This window comes from Rhincodon typus, chromosome 2, assembly GCF_021869965.1.
Source record: "Rhincodon typus isolate 14 chromosome 2, sRhiTyp1.1, whole genome shotgun sequence".
Taxonomy (NCBI): Eukaryota; Metazoa; Chordata; class Chondrichthyes; order Orectolobiformes; family Rhincodontidae; genus Rhincodon; species Rhincodon typus.
This window is the reverse complement of record NC_063333.1, coordinates 6440456-6460303: the sequence shown is the minus strand read 5'-3', so window position 1 is coordinate 6460303 and position 19848 is coordinate 6440456. Positions and strand designations below refer to the sequence as shown.

The 19848-nt window shown below is 42.5% G+C and overlaps 1 protein-coding gene across 1 annotated transcript in view; it reads right to left on the bottom strand.

Moving 5' to 3' along the window:
- Positions 1-19848, bottom strand: part of naprt (nicotinate phosphoribosyltransferase) — a 113899-nt gene that overhangs the window by 10284 nt on the left and 83767 nt on the right. The window contains exons 2-7 of the mRNA XM_048618151.1: positions 19288-19416; positions 17534-17719; positions 16904-17126; positions 8450-8566; positions 6225-6404; positions 4074-4280 (exon numbers count right to left, since the gene is read on the bottom strand). Of these exons, the coding sequence (XP_048474108.1) occupies positions 4074-4280; positions 6225-6404; positions 8450-8566; positions 16904-17126; positions 17534-17719; positions 19288-19416 (1042 nt within the window). The remainder of the gene's footprint in view (positions 1-4073; positions 4281-6224; positions 6405-8449; positions 8567-16903; positions 17127-17533; positions 17720-19287; positions 19417-19848) is intronic.

Here is a 19848-nt window from a genome sequence, read left to right as displayed (position 1 = left end):
CTCTGGATTAACAATCCAGCAGTAATACCACTAGACCATCACCTCCCCCCTCTCTGTGTGCATGCACACACCTCCACGTGCGTGGGGGGTGGTTTGGTTAGACAAGGGGAAATGTTAGCTTACAAAGCAAAAAGGATATGGCAGTATTGGAGGGCAGCTACAGTAACCTCCCTGGTGTCCAGCACATATGGGGAAGGGAGGATGCCAGTTACATGAGAAATACCGATGATAGCTGGGAGAACTTGACTCATCATTGCCACAAGATGAATGTGCATTTTAGAAAGAAGCAGTCAGGACCACTCACAAATACCATCAGCGAGATTTCAGTTTGCATGAGAATTCCAAATGCTCGGGGACTGGATAACAGGGTCCTTATTGTATTTAGGTAATGATAGCCAGAGAGAGACAAGAAGAGGCAGAGTGTACAAACAGAAATTAGGGTTGAAGGAGGAAAAGAAATGGTAAAAGGCAAAATTAGTTTTTAACTTTTAACTTTTTAAACTTAAACGCACATAGTAATCAAAATAAAATTAAACTAATGGCCAAAAAGAGGCTAATTGGGTCTAATCGTACAGCCATTATAGAGATAGAGATACAATTACAAGCTGTAGACTTGCTCGCCATGCCAGTGTTTGATTGCAGACATTTTGTCACCCTGCTAGGTAACATTGTCACTGCACCTGAAGTGTTAGTGTTCTGTCCCGCTTGTTATTTATATGCCTCAGTTCACAGAGGTAGTTGGCAGCACTTCCAACAAACATATTGAACTGGACCCGATATACAAACCACTGAAAAACAAAACTGGAAGAGGGCAGCAGAGTGGAGACGCCGATTAGCTGACATAGGGAAGATCTGCATCAGTGCAGTCACTGCTTCCAGAAGGTGGACTTCATCAAGACACCCTCTGTGTTCAAGTGAAAGTAAGTGCCCTGAAGAGGGCAGCAGAGTGGTGATGCTGATGTTGGCAGATGTTTGAGGGCAAATCAACATCTGGTATGTGGCAGGCTTTCAAGTGTAAGTTGCTGGGAACTCAGGACCGGCACATTCCTGTGAGGATGAAGGATAAGTATGGCAAATTTAGGGAACCGTGGATAATGAGAGATATTATGAGCCCAATCAAAAAGAGAAAGGAAGCATTTATCAAGGCTAGGAAGTTGGGAACATATGAAGCAAGGGTGGAATACAAGGAAAGTCGAAAGAAACTTAAGCAAGGAGTCAAGAGGGCTAAAAGTGGTCATGAAAAGTCGCCAGCAAGCAGGATTAATGAAAATCCCAAGCATTTTTATACATATATAAAAACCAAGAGGGTAGCCAGGCACAGGGTTGGCCCACTCAAGGACAGGGAAGGGCATTTATGTGTGGAGCCAGAGGAAATGGGCAAGTATTAAATGAGAACTTTGCATCAGTATTCACTATAAAGAAGGACTTGATGGATGAGGAGTCTGGGGAAGGGTGTGTAGATAGTTTGGGTCATGTTGAGATCAAAATGGAGGAGGTATTGGGGGTCTTGAAAACCATTAGCATAGACAGGTCCCCAGGGCCTGATAGGATATACCCCAGAATACAGAGAGGCGAGGGAGGAAATTGCTGGGGCCTTGAGGGAAATCTTTGTATAATCCAGCTAATTACAGGCCAGTGAGCCTTATGTCAGTGGTAGGGAAATTATTGGAGAGGATTCTGCGAGACAGGATTTACTCCCACTTGAAAATCCGTGGGCATATTAGTGAGTGGCAACATGGTTTTGGGAAGGGGTGGTCGTGTCTCACTAACTTGGTTGAGTTTTTTGAGGAAGTGACGAAGTTGATCGATGAGGGTAGGGCAGTGGATGTTGTCGACATGGATTTCAGTAAGGCCTTTGACAAGATCCCTCATGGCAGGCTGATACAGAAGGTAAAGTCACACGGGTTAGAGGTGAGCTTGCAAGATGGGTAAAAAACTGGTTCGGTCATAGAAGACAGAGGGTAGCAGTGGAAGGGTGCGTTTCTGAATGGAGGGCTGCGACTAGTGGTGTTCCTCAAAGATCAGTGTTGGGACCTTTGCTATTTGTAATATTTGGAAGAAAACGTAATGGTCTGATTAGCAAGTTTGCCGATGACACAAAGGTTGATGGAATTGCAGATTGCAATGAGGATTGTCAAAGGATACAGCTGAATATAGGTCAGTTGGTGACTTGGGCAGAGATGGCAGATGGAGTTTAATCTGGAAAAATGTGAGGTTATGCACTTTGGAAGGTCTAATCCAGATAGAAAATATACAGTAAATGGCAGAACCCTTAAGAGTACTGATAGGCAGAGGGATCTGGGTGTACAGGTACACAGGTCACGGAAAGTGGCAACGCAGGTGGAGAAGGTAGTCAACAAGGCATACGGCATGCTTGCCTTAAATCGGCCGAGGCATTGACTTTAAAAACTGGCAGGTAATGTTGTAGCTTTACAGAACATTAGTTAGGCCGCATTCGGGATACTGTATTCAATTCTGGTCGCCACACTACCAGAAGGATGTGGTGGCTTTGGAGAGGGTACAGAAAAGATTTACCAGGATGTTGCCTAGTATGGAGGGCATTAGCTACGAGGAGAGGTTGGAGAAACTTGGGTTGTTCTCACTTAGAACAACGGAGGTTGAGGGGCAACCTGATAGAGGTCGACAAAGATTATGAAAGGCATGGACAAAGTGGATGGTCAGAAGCTTTTTCCCAGGTGGAAGAGTCAGTTACTAGGGGGCATAGGTTTAAGGTACGAGGGGCAAGGTTTAAAAGGTGACGTACAAGGCAAGTTATTTTTTTTTTTATATACACAGGAGGTTGGTGGGTGCCTGGAACTTGCTGCCCGGGGTGGGGGGTGGTGGAAGCAGATACGATGGTGACTTTTAAAGGGCATCTTGACAAATACATGAATAAGATGGGAATAGAGGGATATGATCCCCAGAACGGTAGGGGGTTTTAGTTGTGATGAGCAGCATGTCGGTGCAGGGTTTGAGGGCCAAAGGGCCTGTTCCTGTGCTGTAATTTTCTTTCTTCTTTGATGGAGTTCTGGTTGGAGTGCCAGGTCTCCAGGAACTCCCTGGTATGTCTGTCTGGCTTGTATTGGCCCAGTCGAATTCGAGTCCTTTGTCCGTGTATTGAGGCCAGTGAGAACTGGTCATGTCTCTTGGCGGCTAGTTGGTGTTCGTGTACCCTTATTGTCAATTTTCTTCCAGTTTGGCCTATGCAATGCTTCTCGCAGTCCTTGCATGGTATTTTGTATATTACGTTGGTTTTATTGGTTATGGGTACGGGATCCTTTATGTTCGTCAGTAGCTGTCATAGGGTGGTTGTTGGTTTGTGATAATTCCACTAGGCCATTGCCTCCCCGCACCAGAGTACCCACACCAGAGAGGCTACATCAGTTCAAAGCAGTAGCTCACATTCAAAAGCATTTAGGGATGGGCAACAAATGCTGGCCCAGCCACCAACATCCACATCCCAGGAATGAATAAAACTAATAAACCTCGAACAAGTCTTCTTTCAATCTTCTTTGCTTCAGGGAGAACAAACCCAACTTTCCCACCTAACCTTGTAGCTAAGTCCCTCATTCATAGAAACATACTGGTAAGTCCCCTCCTGGACCCTCTCATCCTTCCTAAAAAAGTGTGATGATCAAATCTGTACATAACACTCTAGTTGTGGCAGCGGTTCAACACAACTTCCTTACTTTTGCATTGAATACTGGTTATAAAGCCCAAGATTCTATTTCCTTTTGCTAACTAATCCCTCAACATGTCTGCGACTTTCAAAGTCAATACAGGTCAACCCCCAAGTCCCCTACGCCATTAAGTCCTCATTGCTTTGCTATCCCTTCTGCTGAAACGTATACATAAAGCAACTGTCTTCTGACGGACAAACAGATCTCCAGTTTGTAAAGTAACCATTCCCACAACTCATTTTCCGCCTCAAGCCAGATATTTTAAAATCTACTTGAACGCTGACCTACCTGTTCCATAAGCCTCAATTTTAAGCTATTTTATGTCCGAGTTAATTATCCAAAAGCCATTTGAACTTCATATAACCAGTACATTCCCTTCATCTCTCCACTTACCAATCACCGTCATAGACAGGAAGAGACTGAGACACTTGAAGTCCATGGACACACAATGGTTGAACTTGGAGAGAGCATTCAACACCACCAGAATTAACAACACTGCTCGAGAGAAACTTGGCGTTTGCAAGAATGTCATGATGAGAGCGGCGACCAGAAAATAACTGACATGTACGGTGCAGGTGTAGATCACATGGAGGTTGTTTCCTGTAAATATAAATTCAGTATAGAAAAGTAAGTTATATAACCAGGTTACTTACTAATCTGTAATAACAAATCACTGCAATCCAAGTCTGTGAAGACGACTTCAGCAGCATATATGGAAAAAAGTTTGTGCTAAAAAAAATACTAAGAAAAGCAGAGTCATGAATCACAATAGTTCGCACACTCAGCATTTCTAAAGACTGACAGCCAATCATTTGGAGCATCTCTCATGGTGCACAAGAGAATGTAAAAGAAAACAGCCATACAAAACAGGAAAGCAGTTCAAACCCGGTCTTTGGTGAATTTTACAACTGACTGGTTAGAAGCTGACAGACTAAATGCCAGTGAAGAGACCAGATTTTTCGGGTGCTATACGATGCTCCAAAATGCATTTCAGTAGCTATAGGACATCTTGCTCATTTCACTGGGTGTCAGTTTTGCAGCATCTTATACCTCACCCGGTACAAGCTGACTCAGAGAGCCTGACAGAGAAATTGCATCAGCAGGTGACTGACCAGAAATGTGGACCAGCAATATTCATTGCATTTTTTTTTTCATTTTATAACAGCTTTAAAAAATTGTATCAACAAAATTTATAACTGAATGTTCATGCTGAAATTTCCCACAAAGAATCAAATTCACATTTAATAAATAGAAGCTTCCAAAAAAAAGTTAAAAGCTTCCCATGTAAGTTTATCTCACTAGAACAGCACTCAATATGGAGGTATTTATCATTACATTTAAAAAAAATTACATTTAGACTTCATTGTCACATGTACTCAAGTACAGAATTATTTGAGTACTGCAAAAAAAAAAGTGTATTATGTTGCCATTCCCAGTGCCATCTTAGGTACAAAGGTATCTATGCACAAAATCTTCAGTACAAAGTAGAAAAGTAAAGAAATGAAGTTAAAAGTTAATACTAAGAAGGACTGTAATGTTTAAGGAGAAAAAGAAATTGTTGAAATTTCAATAGTCTCCAAGTGGTTAGACATGCTTGGATCGCACTCCCTCCAAGGGGTCAATCTCTTCTGCTTTGGGCCATTCTCTGAGAGACCTCGGGTTGCCTGCTCTAGCCACCGCCACAGATGCTGGGGGATCTCCTTCACTGCCACATTGGGTTCACTCTTCAACTGTCAAAGTCCCGTTCCAGGCCCCCAACCACTGCCATACATCAGACCCTTAGCCGACCACCAAAGTCCTAGCTCCGGGACCCCAGCTGCTGTCAAGCTCCGGACCCAACTAAGCCACAATGCCATTGCTGCTGCTGCCTCCACGACTAAGCTCTCTCCGGAAGGTAAGGAAGTAGTGAACAAAAAAACAAAAAGAAAAACATGGAAAGAAGAAAAGCAAAAGAGAAAGAAAAGCAGGCAGAGTGGATTAGCCTATTTCTCCACCATCAAAATGCAAGTACTCAAATATGCACAAGGGAATTTATATAAATTGTCCCTAACTCAACTTTACTATAAAACATAGGGTCTTAATACCCAAATACCACTACTCTAGTAGAAACCATCTTTTTTGAATAATACTATCACATCTTAGACAATTTATGAGGTGACTGGGGCAACCATTGCTTTGGAACAAATCCATCCCACAAACAGATTTTCTGAGCATTCATTTATACAAATAAGATCAGAAACTTTCATGTGAATAGTTGCACCCATTGGAAAGTCATCGTTATTGCCAAAGTGAAGTTGGGACCCCAAGCATAGCCCTGAGCTCAAATCCTTGGGTCCTGATCTCTGGAATAGCAATGGGTGCTATGGCCAAGTTAATACAACTTAACACCAACTCAGTCCCCTGCTCACAGACCCTTACTCTGCTCTCAGTTCTCACTGGAGGAGTACCAATAATTTTCAAGCTTTGACATGGGACCACAGTGGGAAAAGTCTGGGAAGCACTCCAGTGCGGGACATTGAAGTCTACTTCTACTCAGCTCCTTACCTGTCCAGCTCAGGAAGTGCTGGATGCTGTTTAACCTTTGGCTTACTCCTAGCTCAAGGTGGTCAATCATGTACATCACCATGCCCACAGTCTGGTTCATCTTCTGTAGCTTCTCCATTAACTGATCATAATAAATGGCAGTTTGGGATTGGTGAGCAGAAAATAAAGCCAGGTTCGAATCTACAAACAAACAGATCTTCAGCATCGCACAAGTAAATAAATTTAAGTGAATGGATAAGAACAGTGCCAGATGTGAGTTAATTCACTTTGGACCTGCAAAATGATAGAATAAAAGTACTTTCTAAATGGACGAAATCTAGAAAACAATGGAGAGCCAAAGAAACCTGGTAGTGGTAGGGGTTCCAAGTAGATATAAATTATCAAAATGCCATGAGCAGGTACAATGGTCCAGATGATCCACTAAACTGCAGGTAATAAGGCATATGGAATCCTAAGTTTTATACACAGGTCAAGAAATTTCACTAAGTCTAAAAATACTTGTTTAACTCCAGCTGGAGTATCATGCCCAATTCTGGAAACCAGACTTCTGCATAAAGGCATAGAAGAGATTAACTGGAATGGTTCAGGACCAAGGGATTAAAATTAGAAAAGCTGGAGTTGTACCCCTTAAAGCAGAAGCTGCGAAGACCGATAAGTTGAGAAACAGCTTCCATGACTGAATAATCAAAAGCTAGAAAACACAGATTTAAAGGCAAGTGGCAAGAGAGCCAGAGGTGACAAGATGAAGTATTTTGGGGAGGCAATGGTCTAATGGTATTATCGCTGGACTATTAATCCAGAGACGCAGATAACATTCCGGAGACCCAGGTTCAAATCCCGCCACAGCAGATGGTGGAATTTGAATTCAATAAATATTGGGAATTAAGAATCTAATGGCAACCGTGAATCCATTGTTGATTATCAGAAAAACCCATCAAGTTCACTAATGTCCTTTAGGGAAGGAAGCCGCCATCCTTACCTGGTCTGGCCTACATGTGACTCCAGACCCACAGCGATGTGGCTGACCCTGAACTGCCCTCTGGGCAATTAGGGATGTGCAATAAATGCTGCCTAGCCAGCGACGTCCTTCATCCCATGAATGAATAAAGACAAAAAATAAATTTCTTAATGCAAATAGTAAGGATTTGAAATACATTCTTTGATTGGGTGGTAGATACAGATTTAATAGCAACTTTCAATAAGAGAATTGGATGAATAGTTGCAGACAAAACGAAAAGGTGCAATGTGGGGCACGGGGCACGGGGCACGTTCAACTAACTGGATTCCTCAAGACAACACTTGTGCTAATATTTAATGTCTGTGACCATTAGAAAATAAGAACTAGAAGCAGGAATAGACCATTCTCTCCCATGAGGCTTTCTCCCTCACCTCCAATAACCTTTGACTCTCTTAAGGAGTCAAAAATCGACCTCTGCCTCCACTGTTCTCTGGGGGAGGGAATTCCACAGACTCTCAACCATTTATTTAGAGATGAAACTCTTATCTCCATTTTAAATGGGAGACAGTCTTTTTAAAAAAAACAGTCTTCTAGTTCTAACCTCTCCTACAAGAGGAAGTATTCTTTCAGCATTGTTTTAATAAGATTACTTCTCTTCCAGTGATGCAGAGTCCCCTGAACTATGATCTATTTTGTAATGTCTTCTTATAATCCCATTAGCTCTGGTATTCCTCAGGAATGGGATGGAGTGGGGAAAAGGAGAGAGCACTTTTTCTTTCTCTCCTCGATTCTGTATCCAACATCATCTCATGCCATAGGTTCTGATACAGGACGAAGACCCAGTGTTGACCAATGTTTTTCCTCATTTGCTGTTTAACTTTTTCTAGGTCATTTGATGTTCCAATGGTCATTTTCCTTCTATTGTTCTATTGTATGCAGCCAAGAGATAGGAAGACAACCTGCAACCAAGTAAACCACAATCCTGTCATCAAAGGAGAGCTCAAACGGTGAACCAGATGTCAGAGGCAACAGTCTGTTGGAAAACAAGTGAACTAGATACACAGGGAGCATAGAGATGCCTATACTGATGAGTTATTGTGGTTATAGTGCTGTACACCCGATGAAACAGAGTGTCATAAACTAGTCCAGTGAAAATCCATAAGTGCCCTCATTTAATGACATCCACCTTCACCACATACACAATTGTAGAAAGATAGTCAGATATTCAAGCACAACATTCACCACTCCAAATTAATAGGCGATTTACCCAGTTTGGTGTAGACCTGATGAGCACGTGCCCGGACCTCCAGCAAGTCAGTTAGAATTGCTCGATGACCTTCTTGTAGCTCTGAATCCTGATGAGCCAATTGTTTAGTGACGTTTTCTATTAAAAAAAAAGCAAAGCTTATTGAATGCAACGCTTCTCCACTCAGATAGTAAGAACGGCCAATGCTGGAGTCAGAGATGACACAGTGTGGAGCTGGAGGAACGCAGCAGGTCAGGCAGCATCAGAGGAACAGGAAAGCTGACGTTTCGGGTCAGGACCCGTTTTCAGAAATTTCTTTTCATCTGCTTAAATCAGGTTTCCTTTTATATACGTCTATGCTAGCCTCTTCAACAACTCCCATGTGGTAGAGTATGCCATATTCTCACTATCTAGCTAAGGTTTTTTCCAGAGTTCTGATTGGATTTATTAGTGACTGGCATTGAATCCTAGCTGTGAACACTTGCAGCCACCCTCCCCTCCACTACAAATGGAAATAAAATTTTCTCAACAACTACCCTAAGACTTCCTTTTAAATTTTAAAAGATCTATTATTAGGCTAAGAGACAATGTCTTTTCCAGAGAAAATGTTCCAACTACTCTAAATCTGTACTAGTCCCACTTTCCATCACTTAGCCTTTAACCTTGATTGTTGACATTTCAGGTGTCATCCACTTTCCTCCACCTCCCCAAGTTGAGGGGTTTCCCACCTCAACTACCCTTCCAAGCAATTCTGCACTGTGTGGGTGAAAAAGATTTCCTCAAATCCCCTCTAAACCTCCTGCCTTTCACTTAAACTATGGCCCCTTGTCACTGACCCTTCAACTAAAGGGGAACAGCTGCTTTATGTCTATCCTGTCAATGCCCCTGAATCTTATTCACCCCTACCAGGTCACCCCTTAACCTTCTCTAGCCTCTCTTCAGAGCTAAAATGCTCCATCCCAGGAATTTCTCCATGCCTCCAGTACAATCACATCCTTCATACAGTGTAGTGACCAAAACTGCACACAGTACTTCAGCTGTAGCCTAACTAAACTCTTATACAGTTCCAACATAAACTCCTTGCTCTTACAATCGATGCCTTGCCTGATGAAGGCAAGCATCCCATACACCTTTGCAACTCATTAACCTGTCCTGACTCTTTCAGGGATCTTTGGACAAGCACCCTAAGATCCCTCCAAGCTTCCTAGAGTCCTGCTATTCGTGGAATACTCCCTCATCTTGTTGCGTCTTCCAAAATGCATCACGTCCCACTTTTCAAGGTTAAATTCTCTGTGACCAATGCATCTATAGCCTCTTATAAGACATTCTTCCTTCCTGTCAGTCAATTACCTGGCTGTAAACTGGTCATCACTCCACATTTTTCTACATAAACACTAAACATCCCAGACTGATCCCTGTGATATGCTATGAGACACCAGCCTCCAGAGAAACAAAGAGTCTTCTACCACTACCCTCCATCTCCTACCAAGTCAATTTTGGATCCAACTTGCCAACTTACCCCAGATCCCATTTGTTTTTACCTTCTTTATCAGTTTCCCATTTGTCAAAGGGTTTGTTGAAAGCTATAAACAACTGCACTGCACTCACCTACAGACTTGATCACCTTCTCAAAAAATTCAACCAGATTTGTTAGGTGTTATCTCCTTCTGACAACGTCATGCTATCCCTGAATAAACCTTGCCTTTCCAAGTGGTGATTAATTCTCTCCAGAATTTTCTCCAAAAGGTTTTCCTACAACTGATGCAAGACTTACTCATCTGTAATTCTCAGGTTTATCTCAACTATCCTACTTTAAAGTGGAGCCACATTGGCTATCCTCGCACCACCCCTGTGGCCAGAGGGGAATTAAAAAGTTGGGTCAGAGCCAGTGTTATTTCCTCCCTCATCTCCCACTGCTGCTTGGGATACAAGTCACCAGGACCTGGGGATTTGTCCACTTTTAATCCTGCTAGAGCCTCCAACATCTCCTCATTCTATATGAAACTGCTCAAGAACCTCAGTCCTTCTTCTTGTAGAACATAAGAACTAGGAGCAGGAGTAGGCCATCTGGCCCCTCGAGCCTGCCCCGCCATTTAATAAGATCATGGCGGATCTTTGAGACTCAGCTCCACTTACCCACCCACTCACCATAACCCTTAATTCCTTTACTGGTCAAAAATTTATCTAGCCTTGCCTTAAAAACATTCAGTGAGGTAGCTTCAACCACTTCACTGGGCAGGGAATTCCACAGATCCTCAAATCCTCCTTCTCAAAAAGTGAAGACAGATGTGAAGTACTCATTTGTCCTCTGGTTCCATGCACAGATTGTCCCATTGATGCATAACAGGACCTACTCTTTCCCTGATTATCCTTTTCGCTTTGATATCCTTATACAATATCTTGGCATTCTCCCTAAGCTTACCTGCCAGTGTTTTTACATGCCTTTTTTTGCTCTCCTAATTCCTTTCTTAAGATCCCCCTACACTGGGCAGCACAGTGGCTCAGTGGTTAGCACTGCTGCCTCACAGTGCCAGGGACCCGGGTTCAATTCCATCCCTGGCCGACAGTCTGTGTGGAGTTTTCACATTCTCCCCACGTCTGTGTGGGTTTCCTCCCACAGTCCAAAGATGTGCAGGTTAGGTGGATTGGCCATGCTAAGTTGCCCATAGTGTTCAGGGATGTGTAGCTTAGGTGGGTTATAAAGGAATGGGTTTGGGTGAGATGCTCCAAGGGTTGATGTGGACTTGTTGGGCCAAAGGGCCTGATTCCACACTGTAGGGATTCTATGTTCTATGTTCCACTAGGGCTTCCATTGACTTGCTTCCTTTTTAATCTGCTAACAGCCTCTTTCTATAATTTCAATGCTGGCATTATGTTTGTAATTAAAGTGAATAAGTATTGAGACCAACATTGCACAATAAACAATCAAAATAAGTACCACAAAATCAAGCAATTTATAGCTTATTTGAAGAACAAAGGTAGCAGATGTTTACAGTGCTGATATGTTGCTTTGCAGTGATGCAGTTTGGATGTCCAAAGCTGGAATGCCACAAAGAGGTTTCCATAGGAAACAAAATGCTTTTTCCACTACCTACTGGCTTTGTTAGTTAGGCAATTAACTAGGCAATGGCCTAGTGATTAGACTATTAATCCAGAAACTCAGCTAATGTTCTGGGGACCTGGGTTCAAATCTTGCCATGGCAGATGGGTGGAGTTTAAATTCAAATCAAAAATCTGGAATTAAGAATGTACTGATAACTATGAAACTATTGTCAATTTACGGAAAAAAAACCCATCTGGCTCACTAATGCCCTTCAGGTCATCCTCACCTGGTCTGGCCTATAGGTGATTCCAGACCCACAGCAAAGTGGTTGACTGTCAACCGCACTCTGAAATGAACTGATTGGCTTGCTAGACCAAGGGCAGCTAGGGATGGACAATAAATACCGACCAGCCAGCAACATCCACGTCCCATTAGAGAATAAAAAAAGATTCAATTAATTATACTTCCATTCAAATCAGGAATGCTGTGGTTTCAAATCTCACTGCGGAATTAAATAACTAGACTAACAGCTAAGTGCTGCATTGATGGACCTGCAACGTCTGTGTAAGAAATTGAGATCTTGACACCTGTTCTAGTGTTTCAATCAGATGTAAAAGTCTCATTTGCTATTTTGAAGGTAATCTTCCTGACACCTGTAAACACTTCATTATAAATGTCAAGAATACCTCTATTTACCTTAATACAGTTTACAGGGCCTACAAGTAAAGGTTAAAAATGCTGCACAAGTCAGTTCACACATTCTATGTGAAACACTTTGGAATACTGGAAACACAAGCACCAAATAAATACCAAGATTTCTTCCTATACAACCCAGCTAGTTTGGTCTAGCTGTAAAATAGTTTTTAAAAAAATTCACTTGAGGGATGTGGGCATCACTGGATGGCCAGCATGTATTGCCCTTGCAGTCCACATGCTGTAGGTTGACTCACAACGCTGTTAGGCAGGCAATTCCAGGATATTGAACCAGCAGCAAAGGAATGGCAACATATTGTCAAATTGGGATAGTGAGTGGCTTGGAAGGGAACTTGCATGTGGTGGTGTTCCCATATGTCTGCTACCTTTGTCCTTCTAGATGGAAATGGTCATGGGTTTAGAAGGTGCTGTCTAAGGATCTTTGATGAATTTTTTGCAGTGCATCTTGTAGATAGCACACACTGCTGCTGAGGTGGATGGAATAGATGCCTGTGGATGTGGTGCCAATCAAGCAGGGTGCTTTGTCCTGGATGGTGCAAAGCTTCTTGAGTGTTGTAGGGGCTGTACCCATTCAGGCAAGTGCAGACTTTTTCATTTCACTCCTGACTTGTGCCTTGTAGATGGCGGCAGGGAAGTCAGGTGGTGAGAGTTACCCATCACAGTACTCCTAACATCTGATCTGCTCTTGTAGCCACTGTGATGAGTCCAGTTGAGTTTCTGGTCAATAGTAAACCCTAACATGTTATTAGTGGGGGAAATCAGTGACAGTAACACGATTGAATGTCATGGGGCAGTCATTAGATTGTCTCTTATTGGAGATGATCATTGCCCGGCATTGTTGTGGCTTTCCATTTGTCAGCCCAAGCCTGGTTATTGTGCAGTTCTTGTTGCACTTGAACAACTTGGACTGCTTCAGTATCCGAGCTGTTGCAAATGGTGCTGAACATTGTGCAATCATCAGCAAACATCCCCACTTCTGACCTTCTGGTGGAGGGATAGTCATTTATGATGCAGCTGAAGATGGTTTGGCTTAGGACACTACCCGGAGGGATCTTTGCATTATCCAGTGCTTTCACTCATTTCTTGATATCACAGAGTGAATCAAATTTGCTGAAGGCTGCTATCTGTGATGTTGGGGACCACTGGAGAAGGCCAAGAGAGATCATCCACTCAGCACTTTTGGCTGAAGATTGATGCGAGTGCTTCAGCCTCATCTTTTGCACTGATGTATTGGGTTCTTCCATCATTAAGGATCAGGACATCTGTGGAGCCACCTCTTCCAGCGAGTTGTTTAATTGTCCACCACCATTCACGACTGGATGTGGCAGGACTGCTGAGCTTAGATCTGATCTGTTGGTTGTGGGGTCACTTAGCTCTGTCTATCACTTGTAGCTTATGGTGTTTGGCATGCAATTGGTCTTTTTTGATAGCTTCATGAGGTTGACACCACATCTTCAGGTATGCCTGTTGCTGCTCCTGAAATGTGCTCCTGCACTCTCCATTGAACCAGGGTTCATCCCCTGGCTTGATGGTAATGGTTGGGTGGGGGATATGCCAGGCCATGAGGTGCAGATTGCGTTGGCGTATAATTCTGCTGCTGATGGCCCACAACGTCTCATGGATGCCCAGCCGAGTTGCTCGTTCTATTCAAAGCCTGTCCCATTTATCACAGTGATAGCGTCACACAACATGATGGAGGTTATTCTCAATGTGACTGTGCGGTGTTCACTTTTACTGATGGTGTCAAGGACAGATGCACATGTAGCCAGTGGTTTGGTAAAGGTAAAGGTAAAGTCAAGTATGCCCTCAGGAGGCTGCTGAGTAAAGTAGGGGCTCATGGTATTAAAGGCAAGGTGCTAGCATGGATAGCAGTCTAGCAGAAAGCAGGTAGTGGGGTTAAAAGGGGCTTTCTCAGGATGGCAGCTGGTGACAAGTGGAGTTTTACAAGGGTCAGTGTTGGGACCACAACTTTTCACTTTATACTTTAATGATCTAGATGAAGGAACCGAGGGCATTCTGGCTACGTTTGCAGACAGTACAAAGACAGCTAGAGGGACAGGTAGTATTGAGGATGTGGGGAGGCTGAAGGAGGATTTGGACACGTTAGGAGAGTGGGCAAAGAAGTGGAAGAAGGAGTACAATATGGGAAAGTGTGAGGTCATGCACTTTGGTCAGAAGAATAGAAGCATGGACCGTTTTCTAAATGGGGAGAAAATTCAGAAGTCTGAAGTGCAAAGATACTTGGGAATTCTAGTCCAGGATTCTCTCAAGGAAAACTTGCAGGTTAAGTCAGTAGTTGGGAAGGCAAATGCAACTTTGGCATTTATTTTAAGAGGACATGAATATAAAAGCAGATGTTCTTCTGAGGCTCTATAAAGCTCTGGTCAGGCCACATTTGGAGTATTGTACGCCGTTTTGGGCCCCATATCTCAGGAAAGATGTACTGGCCCTGGAGTGGGTTCAGAGGAGGTTCACGAGAATGGTCCCAAGAATGAAAAGCTTAACATATAAGGAACATTTAAGGACTCTGGGTCTTTACTCGATGGAGTTTAGGAGGATCAGGCGGGATCTAATTGAAACTTACAGAATACTGAATGGCCTGGACAGAGTGGATGTTGGGAGGATGTTTCCATTGGTAGGATGTTTCCATTGGTAGGAGAGACTTGGACCCAAGGAGACAGCCTTACAGTAAAGGGAAGACCTTTTGGATTGGAGATAAGGAAAAACTAGTCAGCCAGAGAGTGGTGAATCTATGGAAGCCAGGTCATTGAGTATATTTAAGACAGAGATGGACAAGTTCTTGATTGTCAAGAGGATCAAGAGTTACAGGGAGAAAGCGGGAGAATGGGGTTGAGAAACTTATCAGCCATGATCAAATGGCGGAGCAGACTCAATGGGCTGAATGGCCTAATTTCTGCTCCTGTGTCTTATGGTCTTATGCTTTTTTCTCATTGATTCCATCACCACCTGCCAGAGACCCAGTCTAACAGTTATGTCCTTTAGGACTCGAACTGCTCAGTCAGTCACACTGCTGCCAAGCCACTCTTGGTGGTGAACATTGAATTTCCTACCGAGTACATTTTGCGCCCTTGTCACCTATAGTGCTGCCTCCAAATGTTACTCAATATGGAGAAGTAATAATTCATCAGCTGAGGGAGGACAATAAATGGTATTCAGCAGGAGGTTTCCTTGCCCACATTTAACCTGAAGTCATGAGATTTCAAGGGACGTGGAGTCAATGTTGAGGACTCCCATAGCAACTCCATCCCGACTGCGTACTCCGAGCCACCACCTCCGCTAGGTCTATCTTGTCGGTGGGACAGGGTATATTCAGGGATGGTGATTGTGGTTTCAGGGAATTCTGGCTAGGATTGCACAAGCATGATTACATCAGGCTGTTTGACTAGTTTGAGAGACAGTTCTCCCAATTTTGGCACTAACTCCAAGATTTTAGGAGGAGACTTTTGCAAGGTCGACAAGGTAGTTTCTGCTGTTATCTTTTCCAGTGCCTAGGTCAATACCAGATGGTCTGTCCAATTTTATTTCTTTTTTGAGTGTTTGTAGCGATTGATACAACTCTTGACTTGCTGGGCCATTTCAGATGGCAATTGAGAGTCACCCACATTGCTGTGGGTGACACCACAGGTAGGTCAGACCAGATGAGGATTTCCTTCCCTGCAGGACATTAGTGGGCAAAGTGGATTTTTCCGACAATTAACAATGGTTTCATGGTCATCAGTTGATTCTAAATTTCAGATTTTTTCTATTGAATTCTAATTCCATCATCTGCCATGGTGAGATTTGAACTCAGGTCCCCAGAACATTAGCCAAGTTTTTGAATTCATGTCTAGCAATTGTACTACTAGGCCATCTCCTCCACCTCAATTTTCCTGGCTACTTTTGACACAAAGGACAAGAGTATACTACGGAATGAAGCCAATAACTGTACATACTTCCTACCAGCTGGGCACATTCCCTAAAACTGAACTTAAAGTGGGGAAAAACACTGGCTTTCAAGTGAATTTTAAGCAATATCCCTCCCACTTTCTGTTTTGAATGGAAACTATGTCCAAAAAAGTGCCAAGCTCACTTACTACAATAACTCAGCTAACAGTTCAAAAAAGTAAATTGTTCGTTGTGAACAGACCAAGAATTGGTATAAATTTAAATTTAAATTTAAGCAACACTCACATCCCACAAATGATTTTTTAAAAAAAAAGCTGTTTGCAATTAATGTTTCCAGTGTCTAAGTCAGTGACAGGTTTTCCATCCAGGTTTGTTTTCTTTAAGCTTTCTAGCAGGTGATACAACTAAGTGGCTGACTGGGCCATTTCAAAAGGTAATGATCAGTCAACCATATGGTTGTAAATTGTGGAGTCACATGTAAGCCAGACCAGGGAACAGTGGCAATTTTCCGTCCCTGAAGGACATTAATGAACCAGACTTTTTTTTTTAAATTTGTTTTTACAACAATTGGCAATGGCTTCATGATCTTTAAGATGAGAAACAGACCAGGCTGAAACTTTATGGCCCATTGAGTCTGCTCCACTATTTAATAAAGATTAAATGCCTGCATTTCACATTCCTGCCCTCTCCCCGTATCTCTCAGATTCATTTAGTGCCCAGATATCTATCAGTGTTATGAATAAACTCAATGTCTAAACATGCATAGCCCTCTGCAATAGTTGAAGTGAATTCAGTTAGAAGGGTTATCTTACCCATTGTTAATGTAATGCCTTCAATCAACTTGGCAACTTGCTGGTGTCCACTAGCAATAAGTTCTTTTTCCTTAGTCAGCTTCTCCAGGTTTCCATTGATTGAAGTCTCCAGCTCTTGCTGACCACCTTGAAGCTGCTCCTGCTGCTCCAGCAACTCATTCTGACTCTTAACGACTTTTTCAAGTGACGAGGCAGTCAGCTCTCGTAGTTCCTTTTGTCCATCCTGTGATAAATTACTATTTAAGCCAAGACTGACTACTGAATTTCAATAGAAAAGAATCATTCCGTTCAGGAGAAAGACACTTGATTGAGTTTTAAAGACAGTTAGAGGCTAAAGTCAGAGACAGATAAGTCTAGCTCCAGTTAATAAATGGTTTATAGGGAGAGATCTGCTAACTGCAGGGAAACTATTGAACAGCATTTTAATCTATGCTGCCTTCCACAACCAAAAGCTACCAAGTTCACTTGAACAAGCAAATTAAAACATCTATTACATCCTGTGCAAACCAACCTTTTAGTTCAAATATTCATGCCATCAATTTTTATGGTGCTATTATGATAGAGAAAGAACCCAAGGTGCTTTCTCTGAGGAATGGTTACACTGAGTGCAGAGAGACATAGCACAATTACCTTTAGCATTTTCATGGCTTCTAACTGACTGGAAGCTGAAGCCACTAGTGAGTTCACTGTCATCTCAGTCCTCTTTTTGAAATCCTGCTGTCGTGTGGCATAGCACACAGAGCGTGCCCGATTACTAACTATATGGTATGCATTCCACGTGTCCGGGTCCATAGCCTCTGTACATTCAGCCAACGTCTTGGAGCAAACAGATGTAGGAGCAAGAAAAAAAAAGTCAAAACCAGACACGCACAAATTCAAGGTCTTTTCTTTCAACAATTACTCCATCATCAACATTCATTTTATCTAATGGTTCTTTGAACAGCTGTAGTGCATTGTGCCATCACAAGAACAAGGAGAAGGAAAAGTCCTCCAAATCCTAGATATTCACAAAGGACTGTCCACAAAACTACAGGGTTTTGAGGAGGATCAATAAGATAAAATGGAGATAACCTTGTTCTGCAGGATCATCACAAAAATACTGTACACTTGAGGACCAAAAGCAACATTCAGCTCAGTCTATTGATGAATGAAACAAAACAGCAGGGAAGATTAACTGTTTTCAGTAATTGGGTCAGAAAGGGCACCATTTTCCCAAACAATTATTTGGAAAATTGACTCGTTGACTTTCATAGTACACAAATTCAAGTGGTGTTTCATGTTCAACCCCGCTATTCTACACTGAAGATGCATCTGGTGCTAATTGCATACATGCAGTGGGCATTCATTGGGAGAGAGAAAAAAAAAAGAAAGAGAGTAGAGACGCTTGTGGTGCAGTGGTAGTGTCCCCAGTTCTGAACCAGGACGCCTGGGTTCAAGACCAATCTACTCCAGAGGTGCGTAATCCTATCCCTGAACATGTCGATTAGAAAATTTCTAGAGAAAAGGATTTTTTGTGGTGCAGTGATACTACAAAGAATAAAAGAACAGAACAGCACAGAAACAGGGCCTTCAGCCCACCAAAAGTACACCAACACATTATACCTTTCGGCTCTTTCTATCCTCTATTCCCTGTCTGTTCATCTACCTGCAAAGGTGCCTCTTAAACATTGCTATCATATCCGTCTCCACCACCTGTTTTGGCAGCACATTCCAGGTACTAACTACCCTCTAAAAAAAAAAGTCTCATCTGCTTGAAACTTATCTCCTTTTGCCTATGCCCGCTAGTAACTGACATTTTTTATCCTGAGAAAAATAATCCAACAATCCATTCCTCTCAATTTTATAAACTTCTATCTGCCCCTGCCTCAGGTTCAAGTTCCTCCTGCTCCAGAGGTGTATAATAACATCAGAAACTATCAAAGTACCCTAGAAAAAGACCAAAATAACGATTTCTGTATTAGTAGTGTACTGTATGCTTATAGTGTGTACCACTAAGTAAGTGCATAAAGTTTGGGTCCAGTTCTATCTTTCACAGGTTAACTTTCTGGAGATCACCAAAGGTCACTCAAAAAGACTAACCAGCAATTTTCTAACATTTATCAGTTTTTCTCTTTCAGTTTGCTGCCATTCATCACCCAAATCTACACTACTGAAAGAACAGCACAAGTCTACTAGTGCAGGAATGTTGATTCTTTGTTCAACTGTATATTTCAAAAAAGGATTGAAATTTAGCCATATGAAGTTATAACCTGAAATTCACATCCCACTATTTAAAAGAACCTTGTCACTGAATGCACAAACTAACAGACTGGAATATTTTGATTGCAATTCTTCCCTCACTGTTCCCAACCTCAGAAGGAAAGAAATTCATCCAAGGGAATTACCATATCTGCAGTGCATGGGTAAGTTAGCCGATGTTCAGCAGCCGCTTGACAGTTGAATAAGGACACCCCAAGTTTGGCGAGCTCCTCTTCTGAGAGATCACTGCAGGAGGTTGTTAACTGAGCTATTACCTACAGAGAGAAAAAAAAAGAATTAAATTTAATAGAAAAATTTCTCAGCTTTCAGTCTTTATTGCAAGCTGCAAGAACAGAAAGCTGCTTGCTAGTTTGCTTACTGATAAAGACATGACCCATTCTCAGTGAAAGGTCAACTTTTGGGTATCATAACTGAATATGGTACTAATGCAGAGATGAGGGGAAAAGACACTCATTTTGGTGTAGCAGCCTGCAACTGCTTAAGTGAAATAAAAATCCTTAAAACAGGAGACCAGAAATATAGCTACAGCAACTCAAATAAACAGGGCATCAAAATTGGCCAAAAAGCAACGTATGCTGGGGATGCCCCAGCCAAAACTGACTCTTTCAAGAGACAATTCTGCCTATGGGCAAGTCCTGGCAAGACCCAAGCTCAAACAATTGAGATCAGAGACACCAGAAAAAAAA